The sequence below is a fragment of the Lipophrys pholis genome (assembly GCF_963383615.2).
Source record: "Lipophrys pholis genome assembly, chromosome: 3".
In the NCBI taxonomy this organism is placed as follows: domain Eukaryota; kingdom Metazoa; phylum Chordata; class Actinopteri; order Blenniiformes; family Blenniidae; genus Lipophrys; species Lipophrys pholis.
In genome coordinates, this window is record NC_137627.1 from 12,987,849 (window position 1) to 13,004,766 (window position 16,918).

The 16,918-nt window shown below is 36.8% G+C and overlaps 2 protein-coding genes across 2 annotated transcripts; one reads left to right on the forward strand and one right to left on the reverse strand.

The window, feature by feature from the left end:
- Positions 1–9,970: 9,970 nt before the first annotated feature.
- LOC308107385 (olfactory receptor 2AT4-like) lies at positions 9,971–10,816 on the reverse strand (the record flags this gene model as incomplete). The annotated part of the gene is made up of 1 exon (XM_080459706.1): positions 9,971–10,816. One exon carries the CDS (start codon positions 10,814–10,816, stop codon positions 9,971–9,973), a length of 846 nt encoding a protein of 281 aa, XP_080315832.1.
- A 4,560-nt stretch (positions 10,817–15,376) lies between these two features.
- On the forward strand, positions 15,377–16,312 carry LOC308107386 (olfactory receptor 2AT4-like; the record flags this gene model as incomplete). The annotated part of the gene is made up of 1 exon (XM_080459707.1): positions 15,377–16,312. One exon carries the CDS (start codon positions 15,377–15,379, stop codon positions 16,310–16,312), a length of 936 nt encoding a protein of 311 aa, XP_080315833.1.
- Positions 16,313–16,918: the final 606 nt, after the last annotated feature.

Sequence of the window (16,918 nt, forward strand, 5' to 3'; positions counted from 1 at the left end):
ATTCTCTGTCAAGAAAAGACGATTGAATAAAAATTCTGGATTAAGTCTATAGAACTAAAGTAATGTTTCGCCACAGAATAAATACATATATAATGGGATGGCAGTGTCATAAACTGAAAATAGCAAAGGATTGAACAGAGATTATTCACAAGATGTTTACAAGAGAAAAACATTATTTGGAAGAGGAACCGAACAGATTTGTCACAGATTATCTACTGATAACCTTTGTAAGTGCCCACATTTGATTTAAAGTGTAAATATGAATGCATGTTAAATATTGTGTGTGAATGTGGAAAAGCACATTATTTTCATATAAACAATGTTTGTCATGAAACATATTCAAAACATATATAGAAAATGAACTGTATGTATGTAAACTCATTGAAAAATGAAAAGATCAATATTCACAAAAATATAGTGATTGTGGTTCATGACATGGAAGAAAAGGCAAGTTTTAAAGCAGAAATGTGATCTAGTGCCTCACAAAACTCCTTCTGAAAAAACCCAAGTTTTTTTTTTATTTAGTTTTATTGTATTTACAGAAAGTAATTATCAGAACCATCAATAACGAAAACAATAATTGATTTCGAGCTTTTCAGTGCATGTTAAAGTCAAGTAAATACAATGACAGATCACCAGAATCTAGGGAGACCTGCCGACATGTTTAAACATTTTCACAAACTTATATCTAATATCTTTAGTACTGAGACAGTACACAAAAGGATTTACAAGAGATGGACCTATATTGATGGAAAACATCACATAATGCCACTGCTCTATTGTCAAGACCAAACCTACTCTGGTCAAAACAATGCGGACAAACATAAGACTGTAATAACATGAAACCACAATCAAGTGACTAAAACAAGTGCTACCGATTTTCCTTTTTTCTGAACTTGAGGATAATTTCACCTGAAAAAGGATCACGATGTATGACAGGCAAATAAAGACAAAAGTAAAAAATAAAAGAAGAAATGAAATAACAGTGATGATATTGAAATAGTAATTGAAGTCTGCACAAGTGCTTCTCACAATAGCAGCATAATCACAGTATATGTACGTCAGCGTCAAGGAGCAGTGAGAGACAGGGATCATAGTTGCAGGCATGACAGCCATCAAACAAGCCGCACAGAGCCAGAGGATCGATGCCGTGACAAGAGTGCGTGCGTTTGTTAAATAATTTTGGTACTGAAAAGGATAACTGACAGCAACCAAACGATCAAATGCCATGAACACTAATGCAAACATCTCCATCACTGCTGCCCAGTGGTAAACAAACATTTGAATTATGCAGGGCGCATAGGGTATACTTTTAACACTGCCAAATAGAACGCAGATTATTGTTGGATTTACACTTGAAGTGAGCACAATATCAACAACAGCAAGGTTGCCAATCAAAATAAACATGGGTTTGTGTAATTTCTGGTCGGAAATAATAATACAAACATTTACTGCATTGGCTATAGTAAGTACAATATAGATAATCATGAGGGTCACACCAGTTACCACAGGCCTTTGGAATCTGTCAAGATCACGAAAGAAAAAATGTGTCACGACGTTTGAAGAATTGTGTAAAGACATATTGAATTAAATGACACGATTAAAAAGGCAACAAAGAGAAAAACTCAACTGAAATCAAAATATGACTATGGATCATAGTCGCATGTGAACAGCTGTTGTCAGATTCTAAAGAACTCTGAATTGAACCAAATAGGTCTGGGCTCACCAGAGAACTCCTAACTCACTGGTTGAGAAGTCTCACGTCACATACTCATCGTCCAATCACAATACAGAGGGTGGGTGATACTTTCATTCCATCGAGATAACTGAAAAATGCTGATGAAAGGCTATTCGATGTAATTTGAAAATATCTGAAAAAAGCATCATCACATAATTTCTCTTATAAGAACAAATTTAATTGTTGGAAAATGTTGAAAGCTGGAAAATGTTATTTGTTATTAAACATTGAATGCCACGTCTTAATTTCACCATTGTGTTGCATCACTTACTTTATCAGAGAACCTTAGTGGAACACTTGTTGTTATTTTGAAGGACATTTCCTATATAATCCAATACTTACTTGGTAAAAGATTACAAGGGAGCTGTGCCTTTTCCCAGCTTCAAATGTGATTGGCTACTTCACTCCATAACTTTCAGTTTGAAACGTATACAAGACGTTTGGAATACTTGAAGTGTTTTTGAGAAGATTTTGAAAGGCAAACTTCCTTATTCATTTGAGAATACAGTATGTACCTTGGAAATGTGAGCCAGGGAATAACAAGTCGAGGTGACAAATATTTATGTAGAATAATGCTGGTGGCAGGAAAGAAAGCCATCACCAAGATGTGGCTAAAAAAGGATTGCACTTGAAACGGAGGATTGGATAGAGGTCATGCAAACCAACTATAGTATGGAGAAGCTGACTTCCTCAGTTCGACTTGAATGAGAAAAAATTTAAGAAATGTGGAATAAACTGATTGACCACATATTGACCTGAGAGAAATCTTTAATAGCGGGGCAGATAATAGAAAAATCGTGCATTTGGTGATACAAGCATCAAACTTGGCACAGTTGTTCTTTGGGGCATTGTCTTAAATTCTCTCCGATTTGCCACGCAAAAATCCAAGATGGTCGCCATTTTCAAGATGGCCACCAAAATGAGCCCCCAGAGTGGACTTTACTCATCGAAAGACTTGTGTTTGCTCTGTTAGACTCACAATTACATTTACATTTACACAAATACTGGTCATAAAATGTCTGATTTACACCATGATGACCTTGCAGCTTGAACTCGAGAATTCAAAATGGTGGCCATTTTTTTAAGATGGCTCCCAAAAAGAAATACAAGAAACTAAAAGACAAATATACTGGAAACAAACTGATTTTTCATAACATAAACAATACAAATGGACAAAGACAGGAGGAGATATGAGATAATGTTTGTGTCACAATCAAAACTATGCATGGCAAATATACATCAGTGTCGCTGCTCACTCATGGCAAGTCCACATAACTATGCAATTTAAGGACAACACATGCTTTGAGTATCTTCGAACAGAAACTGTGGCGGAGTAAAAATTCTTGCATTGTGAACACGGAAACAATTACTATTGCTTCTCACAAATGCAACTACAGAGAACAGTGCATGTAAGTCCATGGTGGTAGCATTTACATCTGCCTTTGCATTCTCTCTTGCAGCCGCACTTGGTCAACTGCTGGCAGCACGCTGCTGTTGGTGGGAGTGTCGTCCACTTAACTTTCCAAGTGTCTCGTCCACCCCCAGTTTGCAGGGTTGTCAGTTTCTGGCTGACACTCACCATGTGGCGATTGTCCTTGAGTTTCATAGTGAAATGTCTCACAGATCGTGGACTGATGTTCACTCTCCAGCTGAACTACTTTGAAAAGCTAAGTAGCTCCTTTGTGTCCATCAGATAGTCCTTTTAAATTCTGATAATGGAAGGAAACAACTGGAGCCAAACATGGTTTTCCTCTTGGTACTCTGGTTTCCGCCCACATTCCAAAAACATGCGTGTGATTGTGATTGGTAATGCTAAATTGCCCCTATGTGTGAGTCTGTGTGTGTCCTGTAATAGACTGATGACCTGACCTCCTTCTTTAGAAACGTATTTTCATTGATGTCCATAAGACGTCCAGAAAAGACATCCGGACAACATCCAAGAAAGACGTCGAAAAAACTTTCATTCTGGCCCCTCTGAGGACGTCTTCTGGATGTATAGAAATGGCATCGTTGAGAGGTGTTTTGGACCCGTTTTTGCTCAGTGGGAATACTCACGGGGACTCCTTTGTTTCTGTTGTCAATTTTGAATGGATATCAGGAGTCCTCCAGAAAAATGTGGGAACAATTGTACCTTGTTTGTCTTTTAGTAGGTAAGGAAGAGCAAGAGAATCTCGGAGAGGAGGAAGATTTGTTTTCCTGTGTATCACAATAGGCAGAAGGACTTGCAAAATCCTTAATAAGCTTCCACTGAATCAAAATCAGTTCAGCTGCTGTTCAACATTGCTTTCACACTTCACAGCATAGTGGTGTTAGGACCATAATTGTCGTTCTAACATAGATGTTTTTTTTCATTTAAAAAAAGATGCAATGAAAAATACCCGGATATACATTTTTATGCTTAGTTAAAAATTATTCAATGAGCAAATAAGTGCAAGTTTTATTCTGATCTGATTGTGGTACATCTCTGGTGTTTGGTAATCATACTGGGGATAGACTTTATATTTTCATTCACACTGCAATGCAACCATGGTCTACATCCAGTAAAGTTACAACCCCCATCGGAGTACAACCTGTTATAATCTTTTTTATTTATCTTAAAACTGCAAGATTTGCATATACATTTCATATGATGCAGTATGGCATTAGTTTTTAGTATGAAAATATGAGGACCAAACCAGATAAAGTATCAGATGCAATTGTGTTTTGTCACCAGCAGATGACAGCACAGATATATGAGGAGATATGAGCACTGACGAGGAGGTTTTGAGGAGACAGGTCTTCTCATAACCTGTGCACACATTTAATGTCAACAAGTCACATTCTAAAATTTCTGATTCTGAGTTTTAAAACTTTTTTCACGATCCTGCTACAATAACATTAAATTAGCTGTGGGAATTAAGCAATTGTCTCTCATTCATGCATCATTTTTGCATCATAGAGTAGAAATAAAGTCTTAAACATGCTATTCTCTGTTAAGAAAACATGATTGAATAAAACAATTGGTGTTATTTTCGCTGAGCTGAAACACTAAGACTGTGTATTCTGGATTAAGTCTATAGTACTAAAGTAATGTTTTGCAAAAGAATAAATACATATATAATGGGATGGCAGTGTCATAAACTGAAAACAGCAAAGGATTGAACAGAGATTATTCACAAGATGTTTACAGGAGAAAAACATTATTTGGAAGAGGAACCGAACAGATTTGTCACAGATCATCTACTGATAACCTTTGTAAGTGCCCACATTTGATTTAAAGTGTAAATATGAATGCATGTTGAATATTGTGTGTGAATGTGGAAAAGCACATTATTTTCATATAAACAATGTTTGTCATGAAACATATTCAAAACATGTTGAAGAAAATGAACTGTATGTATGTAAACTCATTGAAAATGAAAAGATCAATATTCACAAAAAATATAGTGATTGTGGATCATGACATGGAAGAAAAGGCAAGTTTTAAAGCAGAAATGTGATCTAGTGCCTCATTATCAAACAAAACTCCTTCTGAAAAAACACAAGTTTTTTTTAATTTAGTTTTATTTTATTTACAGAAAGTAATTATCAGAACCATCAATAACGAAAACAATATTTGATTTCGAGCTTTTCAGTGCCTGTTAAAGTCAAGTAAATACAATGACAGATCACCAGAATCTAGTGAGACCAGCCGACATGTTTAAACATTTTCACAAACTTATATCTAATATCTTTAGTACTGAGACAATACACAAAAGGATTTACAAGAGGTGGACCTACATTGATGGAAAACATCACATAATGCCACTGCTCTATTGTCAAGACCAAACCCACTCTGGTCAGAATAATGCGGACAAAAATAAGACTGTAATAACATGAAACCACAATCAAGTGACTAAAACAAGTGCTACCGATTTTCCTTTTTTCTGAACTTGAGGATAATTTCACCTGAAAAAGGATCACGATGTATGACAGGCAAATAAAGACAAAAGTAAAAAATATAAGAAGAAATGAAATAACAGTGATGATATTGAAATAGTAATTGATGTCTGCACAAGTGCTTCTCACAACAGCAGCATAATCACAGTATATGTACGTCAGCTTCAAGTAGCAGTGAGAGACAGGGATCATAGTTGCAGGCATGACAGCCATCAAACAAGCCGCACAGAGCCAGAGGATCGATGCCGTGACAAGAGTGCGTGCGTTTGTCAAATAATTTTGGTACTGAAAAGGATAACTGACCGCAACCAAACGATCAAATGCCATGAACGCTAATGCAAACATCTCCATCACTGCTGCCCAGTGGTAAACAAACATTTGAATTATGCAGGGCGCATAGGATATACTTTTAACACTGCCAAGTAGAACGCCAATTATTGTTGGATTTACACTTGAAGTGAGCACAATATCAACAACAGCAAGGTTGCCAATCAAAATAAACATGGGTTTGTGTAATTTCTGGTCAGAAATAATAATACAAACATTTACTGCATTGGCTATACTAAGTACAATATAGACAATCATGATGGTCACACCAGTTACCACAGGCCTTTGGAATCTGTCAAGATCACGAAAGAAAAAACGTGTCACGACGTTTGAAGAATTGTGTAAAGACATATTGAATTAAATGACACGATTAAAAAGGCAACAAAGAGAAAAACTCCACTAAAATCAAAATATGACTATGGATCATAGTCGCATGTGAACAGCTGTTGTCAGATTCTAAAGAACTCTGAATTGAACCAAATAGGTCTGGGCTCACCAGAGAACTCCTAACTCACTGGTTGAGAAGTCTCACGTCACATACTCATCGTCCAATCACAATACAGAGTGTGGGTGATACTTTCATTCCATCGAGATAACTGAAAAATGCTGATGAAAGGCTATTCGATGTAATTTGAAAATATCTGAAAAAAGCATCATCACATAATTTCTCTTATAAGAACAAATTTAATTGTTGGAAAATGTTGAAAGCTGGAAAATGTTATTTGTTATTAAACATTGAATGCCACGTCTTAATTTCACCATTGTGTTGCACTTTATCAGAGAACCTTAGTGGAACACTTGTTGTTTTTTTGAAGGACATTTCCTATATAATCCAATACTTACTTGGTAAAAGATTACAAGGGAGCTGTGCCTTTTCCCAGCTTCAAATGTGATTGGCTACTTCACTCCATAACTTTCAGTTTGAAACGTATACAAGACGTTTGGAATACTTGAAGTGTTTTTGAGAAGATTTTGAAAGCCAAACTTCCTTATTCATTTGAGAATACAGTATGTACCTTGGAAATGTGAGCCAGGGAATAACAAGTCGAGGTGACAAATATTTATGTAGAATAATGCTGGTGGCAGGAAAGAAAGCCATCACCAAGATGTGGCTAAAAAAGGATTGCCCTTGAAACGGAGGATTGGATAGAGGTCATGCAAACCAACTATAGTATGGAGAAGCTGACTTCCTCAGTTTGACTTGAATCAGAAAAAATTTAAGAAATGTGGAATAAACTGATTGACCACATATTGACCTGAGAGAAATCTTTAATAGCGGGGCAGATAATAGAAAAATCGTGCATTTGGTGATACAAGCATCAAACTTGGCACAGTTGTTCTTTGGGGCATTGTCTTAAATTCTCTCCGATTTGCCACGCAAAAATCCAAGATGGTCGCCATTTTCAAGATGGCCACCAAAATGAGCCCCCAGAGTGGACTTTACTCATAGAAAGACTTGTGTTTGCTCTGTTAGACTCACAATTACATTTACAATTACACAAATACTGGTCATAAAATGTCTGATTTACACCATGATGACCTTGCAGCTTGAACTTGAGAATTCAAGATGGTGGCCATTTTTTTAAGATGGCTACCAAAAAGAAATACACCAAACCGAAAGACAAATACACTGGAAACGTACTCATTTTTAATAACATAAACAATACAAATGGACAAAGACAGGAGGAGATATGAGATAATGTTTGTGTCACAATCAAAACTATGCATGGCAAATATACATCAGTGCCGCTGCTCACTCATGGCAAGTCCACATAACTATGCAATTTAAGGACAACACATGCTTTGAGTATCTTCGAACAGAAACTGTGGCGGAGTAAAAATTCTTGCATTGTGAACACGGAAACAATTACTATTGTTTCTCACAAAATGCAACTACAGAGAACAGTGCATGTAAGTCCATGGTGGTAGCATTTACATCTGCCTTTGCATTCTCTCTTGCAGCCGCACTTGGTCAACTGCTGGCAGCACGCTGCTGTTGGTGGGAGTGTCGTCCACTTAACTTTCCAAGTGTCTCGTCCACCCCCAGTTTGCAGGGTTGTCAGTTTCTGGCTGACACTCACCATGTGGCGATTGATCCTTGAGTTTCATAGTGAAATGTCTCACAGATCGTGGACTGATGTTCACTCTCCAGTTGAACTACTTTGAAAAGCTAAGTAGCTCCTTTGTGTTCATCAGATAATCCTTTTAAATTCTGATAATGGAAGGAAACAACTGGAGCCAAACATGGTTTTCCTCTTGGTACTCTGGTTTCCGCCCACATTCCAAAAACATGCATGTGATTGTGATTGGTAATGCTAAATTGCCCCTATGTGTGAGTCTGTGTGTGTCCTGTGATAGACTGATGACCTGACCTCCTTCTTTAGAAACATATTTTCATTGATGTCCATAAGACGTCCAGAAAAGACATCCGGACAACATCCAAGAAAGACGTCGAAAAAACTTTCATTCTGGCCCCTCTGAGGACGTCTTCTGGATTTATAGAAATGGCATCGTTGAGAGGTGTTTTGGACCCGTTTTTGCTCAGTGGGAATACTCACGGGGACTCCTTTGTTTCTGTTGTCAATTTTGAATGGATATCAGGAGTCCTCCAGAAAAATGTGGGAACAATTGTACCTTGTTTGTCTTTTAGTAGGTAAGGAAGAGCAAGAGAATCTCGTGTATCACAATAGGCAGAAGGACTTGCAACATCCATAATAAGCTTTCACTGAATCAAAATTAGTTCAGCTGCTGTTCAACATTGCTTTCACACTTCACAGCTTAGTGGTGTTAGGAACATTATTTTCTTTTTAAGATCAATGTTTTTTTTCATTTAAAAAAAGATGCAATGAAAAATACCCGGATATACATTTTTATGCTTAGTTAAAAATTATCCAATGAGCAAATAAGTGCAAGTTTTATTCTGATCTGATTGTGGTACATCTCTGGTGTTTGGTAATCATACTGGGGATAGACTTTATATTTTGATTCACACTGCAATGCAACCATGGTCTACATCCAGTAAATTTACAACCCCCATCGGAGTACAACTTGTTATAATCTTTTTTATTTATCTTAAAACTGCAAGATTTGCATATACATTTCATATGATGTAGTATGGCATTAGTTTTTAGTATGAAAATATGAGGCCCAAACCAGATAAAGTATCAGATGCAATTGTGTTTTGTCACCAGCAGATGACAGCACAGATATATGAGGAGATATGAGCACTGACGAGGAGGTTTTGAGGAGACAGGTCTTCTCATAACCTGTGCACACATTTAATGTCAACAAGTCACATTCTAAAATTTCTGATTCTGATTTTTAAAACATTTTTCACGATCCTGCTACAATAACATTAAATTAGCTGTGGGAATTAAGCAATTGTCTCTCATTCATGCATCATTTTTGCATCATAGAGTAGAAATAAAGTCTTAAACATGCTGTTCTCTGTTAAGAAAACATGATTGAATAAAAACAATTGGTGTTATTTTCGCTGAGCTAAAACACTAAGACTGTGTATTCTGGATTAAGTCTGTAGTACTAAAGTAATGTTTAGCCAAAGAATAAATACATATATGATGGGATGGCAGTGTCATAAACTGAAAATAGCAAAGGATTGAACAGAGATTATTCACAAGATGTTTACAGGAGAAAAATGGTTGTCATTAAAACATATTCAAAACATATATAGAAAATGAACTGTATGTATGGTAACACATTAAAAATGAAAGGATCAATATTCACAAAAACATAGTAATTGTGCATCATGCCATGGAAGAAAAGGCACGTTTTAAAGCAGAAATGTGATCTAGTGCCTCATTATCAAACAAAACTCCTTCTGAAAAAACCCAAGGTTTTTTTTTTATTTAGTTTTATTTTATTTCTGGAAAGTAATTATCAGAACCATCAATAATGAAAACAACAATTGATTTCGAGCTTTTCAGTGCATGTTAAAGTCAAGTAAATACAGTGACAGATCACCTGAATCTAGGGAGACCTGCCAACATGTTTAAACATTTTCACGAGCTTATATCTAATATCTTTAGTACTGAGACAGTACACAAAAGGATTTACAAGAGATGGACCTACATTGACGGAAAACATCACATAATGCCACTGCTCTATTGTCAAGACCAAACCTACTCTGGTCAAAACAATGCGGACAAATATAGGACTGTAAAAACACGAAACCACAATCAAGTGACTAAAACAAGTGCTACCGATTTTCCTTTTTTCTGAACTTGAGGATAATTTCACCTGAAAAAGGATCACGATGTATGACAGGCAAATAAAGACAAAAGTAAAAAATAAAAGAAGAAATGAAATAACAGTGATGATATTGAAATAGAAATTGAAGTCTGCACAAGTGCTTCTCACAACAGCAGCATAATCACAGTATATGTACGTCAGCTTCAAGTAGCAGTGAGAGACAGGGATCATAGTTGCAGGCATGACAGCCATCAAACAAGCCGCACAGAGCCAGAGGATCGATGCCGTGACAAGAGTGCGTGCGTTTGTCAAATAATTGTGGTACTGAAAAGGATAACTGACAGCAACCAAACGATCAAATGCCATGAACGCTAATGCAAACATCTCCATCACTGCTGCCCAGTGGTAAACAAACATTTGAATTATGCAGGGCGCATAGGATATACTTTTAACACTGCCAAATAGAACGCCGATTATTGTTGGATTTACACTTGAAGTGAGCACAATATCAACAACAGCAAGGTTGCCAATCAAAATAAACATGGGTTTGTGTAATTTCTGATCACAGATAATAATGAAAAAATTGACTGCATTGGCTATAGTAAGTACAATATAGATAATCATGAGGGTCACACCAGTTACCACAGGCCTTTGGAATCTGTCAAGATCACGAAAGAAAAAACGTGTCACGACGTTTGAAGAGTTGGGTAAAGACATATTGAATTAAATGACACGATTAAAAAGGCAACAAAGAGAAAAACTCAACTGAAATCAAAATATGACTATGGATCATAGTCGCATGTGAACAGCTGTTGTCAGATTCTAAAGAACTCTGAATTGAACCAAATAGGTCTGGGCTCACCAGAGAACTCCTAACTCACTGGTTGAGAAGTCTCACGTCACATACTCATCGTCCAATCACAATACAGAGTGTGGGTGATACTTTCATTCCATCGAGATAACTGAAAAATGCTGATGAAAGGCTATTCGATGTAATTTGAAAATATCTGAAAAAAGCATCATCACATAATTTCTCTTATAAGAACAAATTTAATTGTTGGAAAATGTTGAAAGCTGGAAAATGTTATTTGTTATTAAACATTGAATGCCACGTCTTAATTTCACCATTGTGTTGCATCACTTACTTTATCAGAGAACCTTAGTGGACCACTTGTTGTTATTTTGAAGGACATTTCCTATGGAATCCAATACTTACTTGGTAAAAGATTACAAGGGAGCTGTGCCTTTTCCCAGTTTCAAATGTGATTGGCTGGTTCACCCCATAACTTTCAGTTTGAAACGTATACAAGACGTTTGGAATACTTGAAGTGTTTTTGAGAAGATTTTAAAAGCCAAACTTCCTTTTTCATTTGATATATATCTATTTGTATGTATGTATGTATGTATGTATGTATGTATGTATGTATGTATGTATGTATGTATGTATGTATGTATGTATGTATGTATGTATGTGGTTACTGGTTATTTTTTTTGTCTGTCTGTTTGTTAAACATAGTTATTGTGTCATGGTCATGTTTCGATTAAGTATTTCTCTTCTTTCTTTCTTTCTTTCTTTCTTTCTTTCTTTCTTTCTTTCTTTCTTTCTTTCTTTCTTTCTTTCTTTCTTTCATGGTGAAAAAAATAAACAATTAACCTGTCTGACAGCTGTGGACTGCAGGCAGGCCAGTTTAACATCCTTCACCTTCTGTTTCAAAGCTTTTCTATTTTATTATCTTTAAGAAATTAGTTTACAAAAAAAACATTGCTGAACTGACCAATGTTTTTAAATAAAAAAAGATGGTGACTCAGAATCTCCATGTATAGCTCAGCACCGGTGGTGCCCCCACAAATGAGCATGTGAATCATGTGATATGCGCTCATGGACCACTTTAAAGTTGCATGTTATGCACTGATTACTGAAGCTGGCGGGTCTGTGCCATCTTTTGAGTTGAGAAAGAAGGAATTAAAAAAAAAATATTCACATTGGACATCAGTGTGTTGGTGAAGAAAGCTTGAAGACGTTTTGTGTCTGGATCTTTAAAGTTCTGTAATTCGAGAGGTCAAGCCCCTTTAAATTGCATTTAATATTTTTCGACCACATCTCACATATCTGACCACTCTGAACATTTTGTTATTTAGTGTTAACAAATGCAACACTACATTACACTGTGGATCTGGACAAGATGTTTGTATATTATACCAACTTGTGTTAAGTTTAGTGGAATGATTATCCATAAAAAAGTTAAGTCAAAGAGGCAGACGAACATGTGTTTGTTAAGAAGGATGACACAAGCAACGAGACAAATGAGATCCAGGAGGAAGGTAATTAGCGTCTCATGTCAACAGCAGTCTCCAGTGTGTTGTATCATTGTGAGGTCTCGTCTTCTGTTTTTCTTCGTACCTTTGTGAATTCTCTTCTCAAGACAGTCTTATGCAATGTTGTTATCGTCAAAGCAATTTTTCCTATACATCGTTTTCACAGTCTTTTAGTTTAACAATGTTTGGCATTGTCAATTTTCAAAAGTGCTTTCTACATATTAGATTACATTACGGTGAATTCAGTTGGTGAAGATAAAACAAAAAAGTCAATGCAGGAATGAACATTGTTCTGAGACAGCATGTAGAAGAAAAAGAGCCTCACTGGCTACGCAGTGATGTCGTGAGCATTTTCACTTCTTGCCAAAATGTACCCGATATAAACCCACATTGGTCTTAGAGGCGTTTCTTAAGTGGAATTTCCTTTTTTTTTTTTTCCCATGTGTTTGTGAATTCTCTTTCACAGTTGAATAGCACACATTTTAGGCAAACTGGTCACTCTAAAATGCTCTTAGTTATGAGTGTGGATGTGATATGTTTGTTTGTCCTTCAATTTTGTGTACCCTTGAGAATTGTGCTGTGCAAATGTATTGTGATGAGAGACCTTCATTAGGCCCTTGGGATATTAGCACTGCTTTCTCAGTATTCATTTTGGTACACCTCTGGGTTTAGTTCCGGATCTGCTGTTTATTCCTGTGAGGCTAATACACCCATGAGCATGATTAAATCAGTGGATCTACCATTTGGTAATTTTGAGAAGACTGTTCCTTCGAAAGCAAACCAAAATTCTCTACATCCCCATGAATTTAGTTTTAATGAAAACCTCTAAAATAATTAAAGAAAAAGAGAATGAATGAGGCAAAAGTCATTAGAATCATTCATTTTGAAGAATACTAAAGTAGCAATAATAATTAGGCGCACTTAACTTTTTTTTTATAACAGAAACTGAACAATGAGTGTCTGTCATTCATGGACTTTGAAAACGTCAATAGATTTTTTGTGATTCAGAGTGAAAACATAAGAAACAAGCAATAAACAAACAAATTACATATATTGATTGGACAAACATATTATTCCTTTTTCTTTCTTTTTTTTTAAAAATCTCATTAGGTTTGTAAGTGTGACCAGCGTGTAAGCTACTGCGGTATCAATTATTTTCAAAAACCAGGAATTGTATTGGTTTTAATGTTTGTTTGCTTTCTTGCATGGGCTACAAGTGTGCAATGGGTGATGTGAATGTGAATATGAAAGCTAGAAGTGATGGAGAAAGTGTTGAATTGGGCTCAGTAGAGCCTTAAAGTGGTATTCCACGGCCCGTCAGGGCACAACCATCCATCCAAGTTTAACCAAGTGTGAAAACACTGCAATTGTATAGAAAAACAGGTTAAGACAACCTAAACTCAACATTTACGCCCCTGCACTGCACTACTCCTTCAGGCCAGTGCCACCAAAGCTTTGGACACACAGTTAAGTTTATACCACCGACAACAGAAGGTCAGCAGCCCACAAATAAGTGAATGTGTCATCATCAAAGAAGTGAAAAGTGGGACCCTACGCTTCAGGAGTGTGTTACTGATGGAGCTCATCCCCAGGCTCGTTGGGTTCAAAGCCTGTACTTTCTCTAGCGACAGGTCCAACGACTAAAGAGGCCAGAGTCTCCTTCCGCTTTCTGCAATCCACAAACTCAATAGAAGCCAAGCATATATCACATATGTCATGCCTTCCAAATACTAAAAGAAATGATGCTATGTGCTACCCTGTGAATCGTGTCTGATAGATTATCTTCCTCAAGGACGCAACGTTTTGTATTTAAAGTCCACAGTAGTGCTGAAACCTGAAGAATACTTGTCCCTTGGCCAATACTTTGATTTATCAACAACCAAGGCATCACCCGAGGCAAACAAACTGTATATTACAACAATCGGACCACAAACAACAGCTGTTTAGAGGTGGTATGAAAAACTCATGGGTGATATATTGCTAGAAAACGACTTGCCACAAGGCCAAGAGCCTGCAAGTTTGTGAATGCCGATGATGACGAATACACTCTTGCGATAATGATGGTGCTGATGAAGAGCTCTGGAAAAAAGGTTATTTAGATGAGTTTAGCGCTGTCTTCTTTCAAGGCCACAGCGTTTGAGTCATATCATATCCATTAAATCAATAGTCTCTATCCTGCTTTTGGAGAGTCAGTGTCTTTTTAGTGTTTCTTTGATGCGTCACATGTGATTTAGAAATCCTAAGAATGAGCCACTCCAGCAAGGATTCAGATAAACATGCCAGAGAGAGGAGCTCCAGGACCAGGAAGCGCTCACACTGCCACAATTCATTCAGTGGTGTTATTGTCATACTGAAATAAATGCTCTCATCAGGAAAAAAAAAAAAAAGTTATTTATATGAAATCTAGATGTGCAGCTTTGTAATGGTTTGTAATGACTGATCACTAAAGAGACGGGTAACCCCATGCTGTGTAACAAAGCCCCCCCCCCCCCCCCCCAGAATCTTCCAGGAGACAAACAAATAAAAAAAACAAAAACGTGAATGCATAATTCATCAATCAAACAAAAGTCCTTCCGATCCTCAAAGGATATGTCTGGTCAAAGATGATAAAAGCTAAAACATCCTGCCCACTACTCATTGTGATGTGTCTTGATCACCAGGCTGAAGTCTATAAAGAGATACAGCCTATATTGAGACAGAGCATCAGACAAGTATTTATGAATATCTATTTTGCTTCATACCTATTTTAAATGATTTGTGTTATTTCCGTTAAGTCAAATAGGTTTAGTTGCATTTAATCTGTGCTTTTTAGACATCTTTTTTTCCCCCATGTCTCATTTGAATGTAGTTTTACTCTAAAGGATAATTATGATTTCTAATTTTACAAACATAGGAAGCTTCATTATTCTTGGATTTCCTGGACTCTCCTCTCAATATTACGGGCCTGTGTCTGCTCTGTTTTTTCTCGTTTACCTTGCTATTGCTGCTGGGAACATTTTCATTTTAGTATTCGTTACGCTTGAGAAGCCGCTGCAAAAACCAACATATCTGGTGTTTTGTCACCTGGCACTGAATGACTTAACGTTCGGAACCGTGACTCTCCCAAAGATCATTGCAAAATATTGGTTCGGTGATGGCATTGTAACCTTTTACGGCTGCTTCCTGCAGATGTTTTTTGTTCATTACTTAGGGTCGGTAACGTCTTTCATGTTGCTGGTGATGTCTCTCGATCGGTTCATCGCAATATGCATTCCACTGCGTTATCCCGCTCTGATGACAAACAACAGCATCTCTGTGCTGTGTGGGCTCGCCTGGTTCATACCGCTGCCGCTGATGATCGCTATTGTTGCGCAACTCCTGGCTTTACCCTTCTGTAAAGCCAATGTCATTGCACAGTGTTACTGTGATCACATTTCCATATCAAGCCAGGCGTGCGGCGAGCACGTTGGAGGAGCTGTTGTCATGGCTTTCTGTGCTGCCATGTTCTGTCTCCTGCTGCCTCTAGCATTTATCCTGTTTTCTTACATCTCCATTATTGCGGTGATTACAAAGATGTCCAATGCCTTAGGGCGTAAAAAGACTTTATCAACGTGTACCCCGCAGATATTCATCACGTGTCTCTTTTATCTACCCAGGTGTTTTGTTTACGTGGCCACCACTGTTGGATTCTCCTTCAGTCTCGATCTTCGCATTGTATTAATATTGCTGTACAGTCTTTTCCCTCCTGCTGTCAATCCGCTCATATATTGTTTTAAGACTCAAGATATTAAGCAGTTGTTGATAAAAAGGCTGAAAACAAAGTGAAAGAGGAATACCAAAAAAACTCTGCTGACTTTTAATGCTCTTTTCTTCCCCCCCTGTGCATCTAATCATAAGCAACATATAATTGCTATCTCATGTTAAATGAATTTCTATGAACCGAAATGAACCTTTTTCTGAAGCTCGGTGTGTTTGTGAAAATGTGGATGTACTGTTAAATCAACAACTTGTTCTGTTCCAATGTTGATATAAACTTGAAGGTAATAATGAAAAACGTGTATTTCAACTTTCATTATTCAATTTTTACTTTACTTTACCTTCAGCACTTCGCCAACAATCTAACCCATGTGTAAGCAAGTGATGTATTGTTTTATGTTGGGTTTAAATGTTTAAATCCTCTACTTACACATTATTTGGATAAAATATATTTTAACTCCACAGTACGTTTTGGAACTGTGTATTTACTCAAATGAAATACAGGTGAAGCTATGTGAACTATGATTAAAAAGGATGTTTGATCTTCCCTAAAGCAGTCTAAAGCGTAACAGAAAATACTTCTATCCACTTTAATATCATCTCTATTCTGTCTTATTTTTGAACGGATAATAAGTTATATATCATATGTGGTTTGAGCAATAAACATTAGAATTT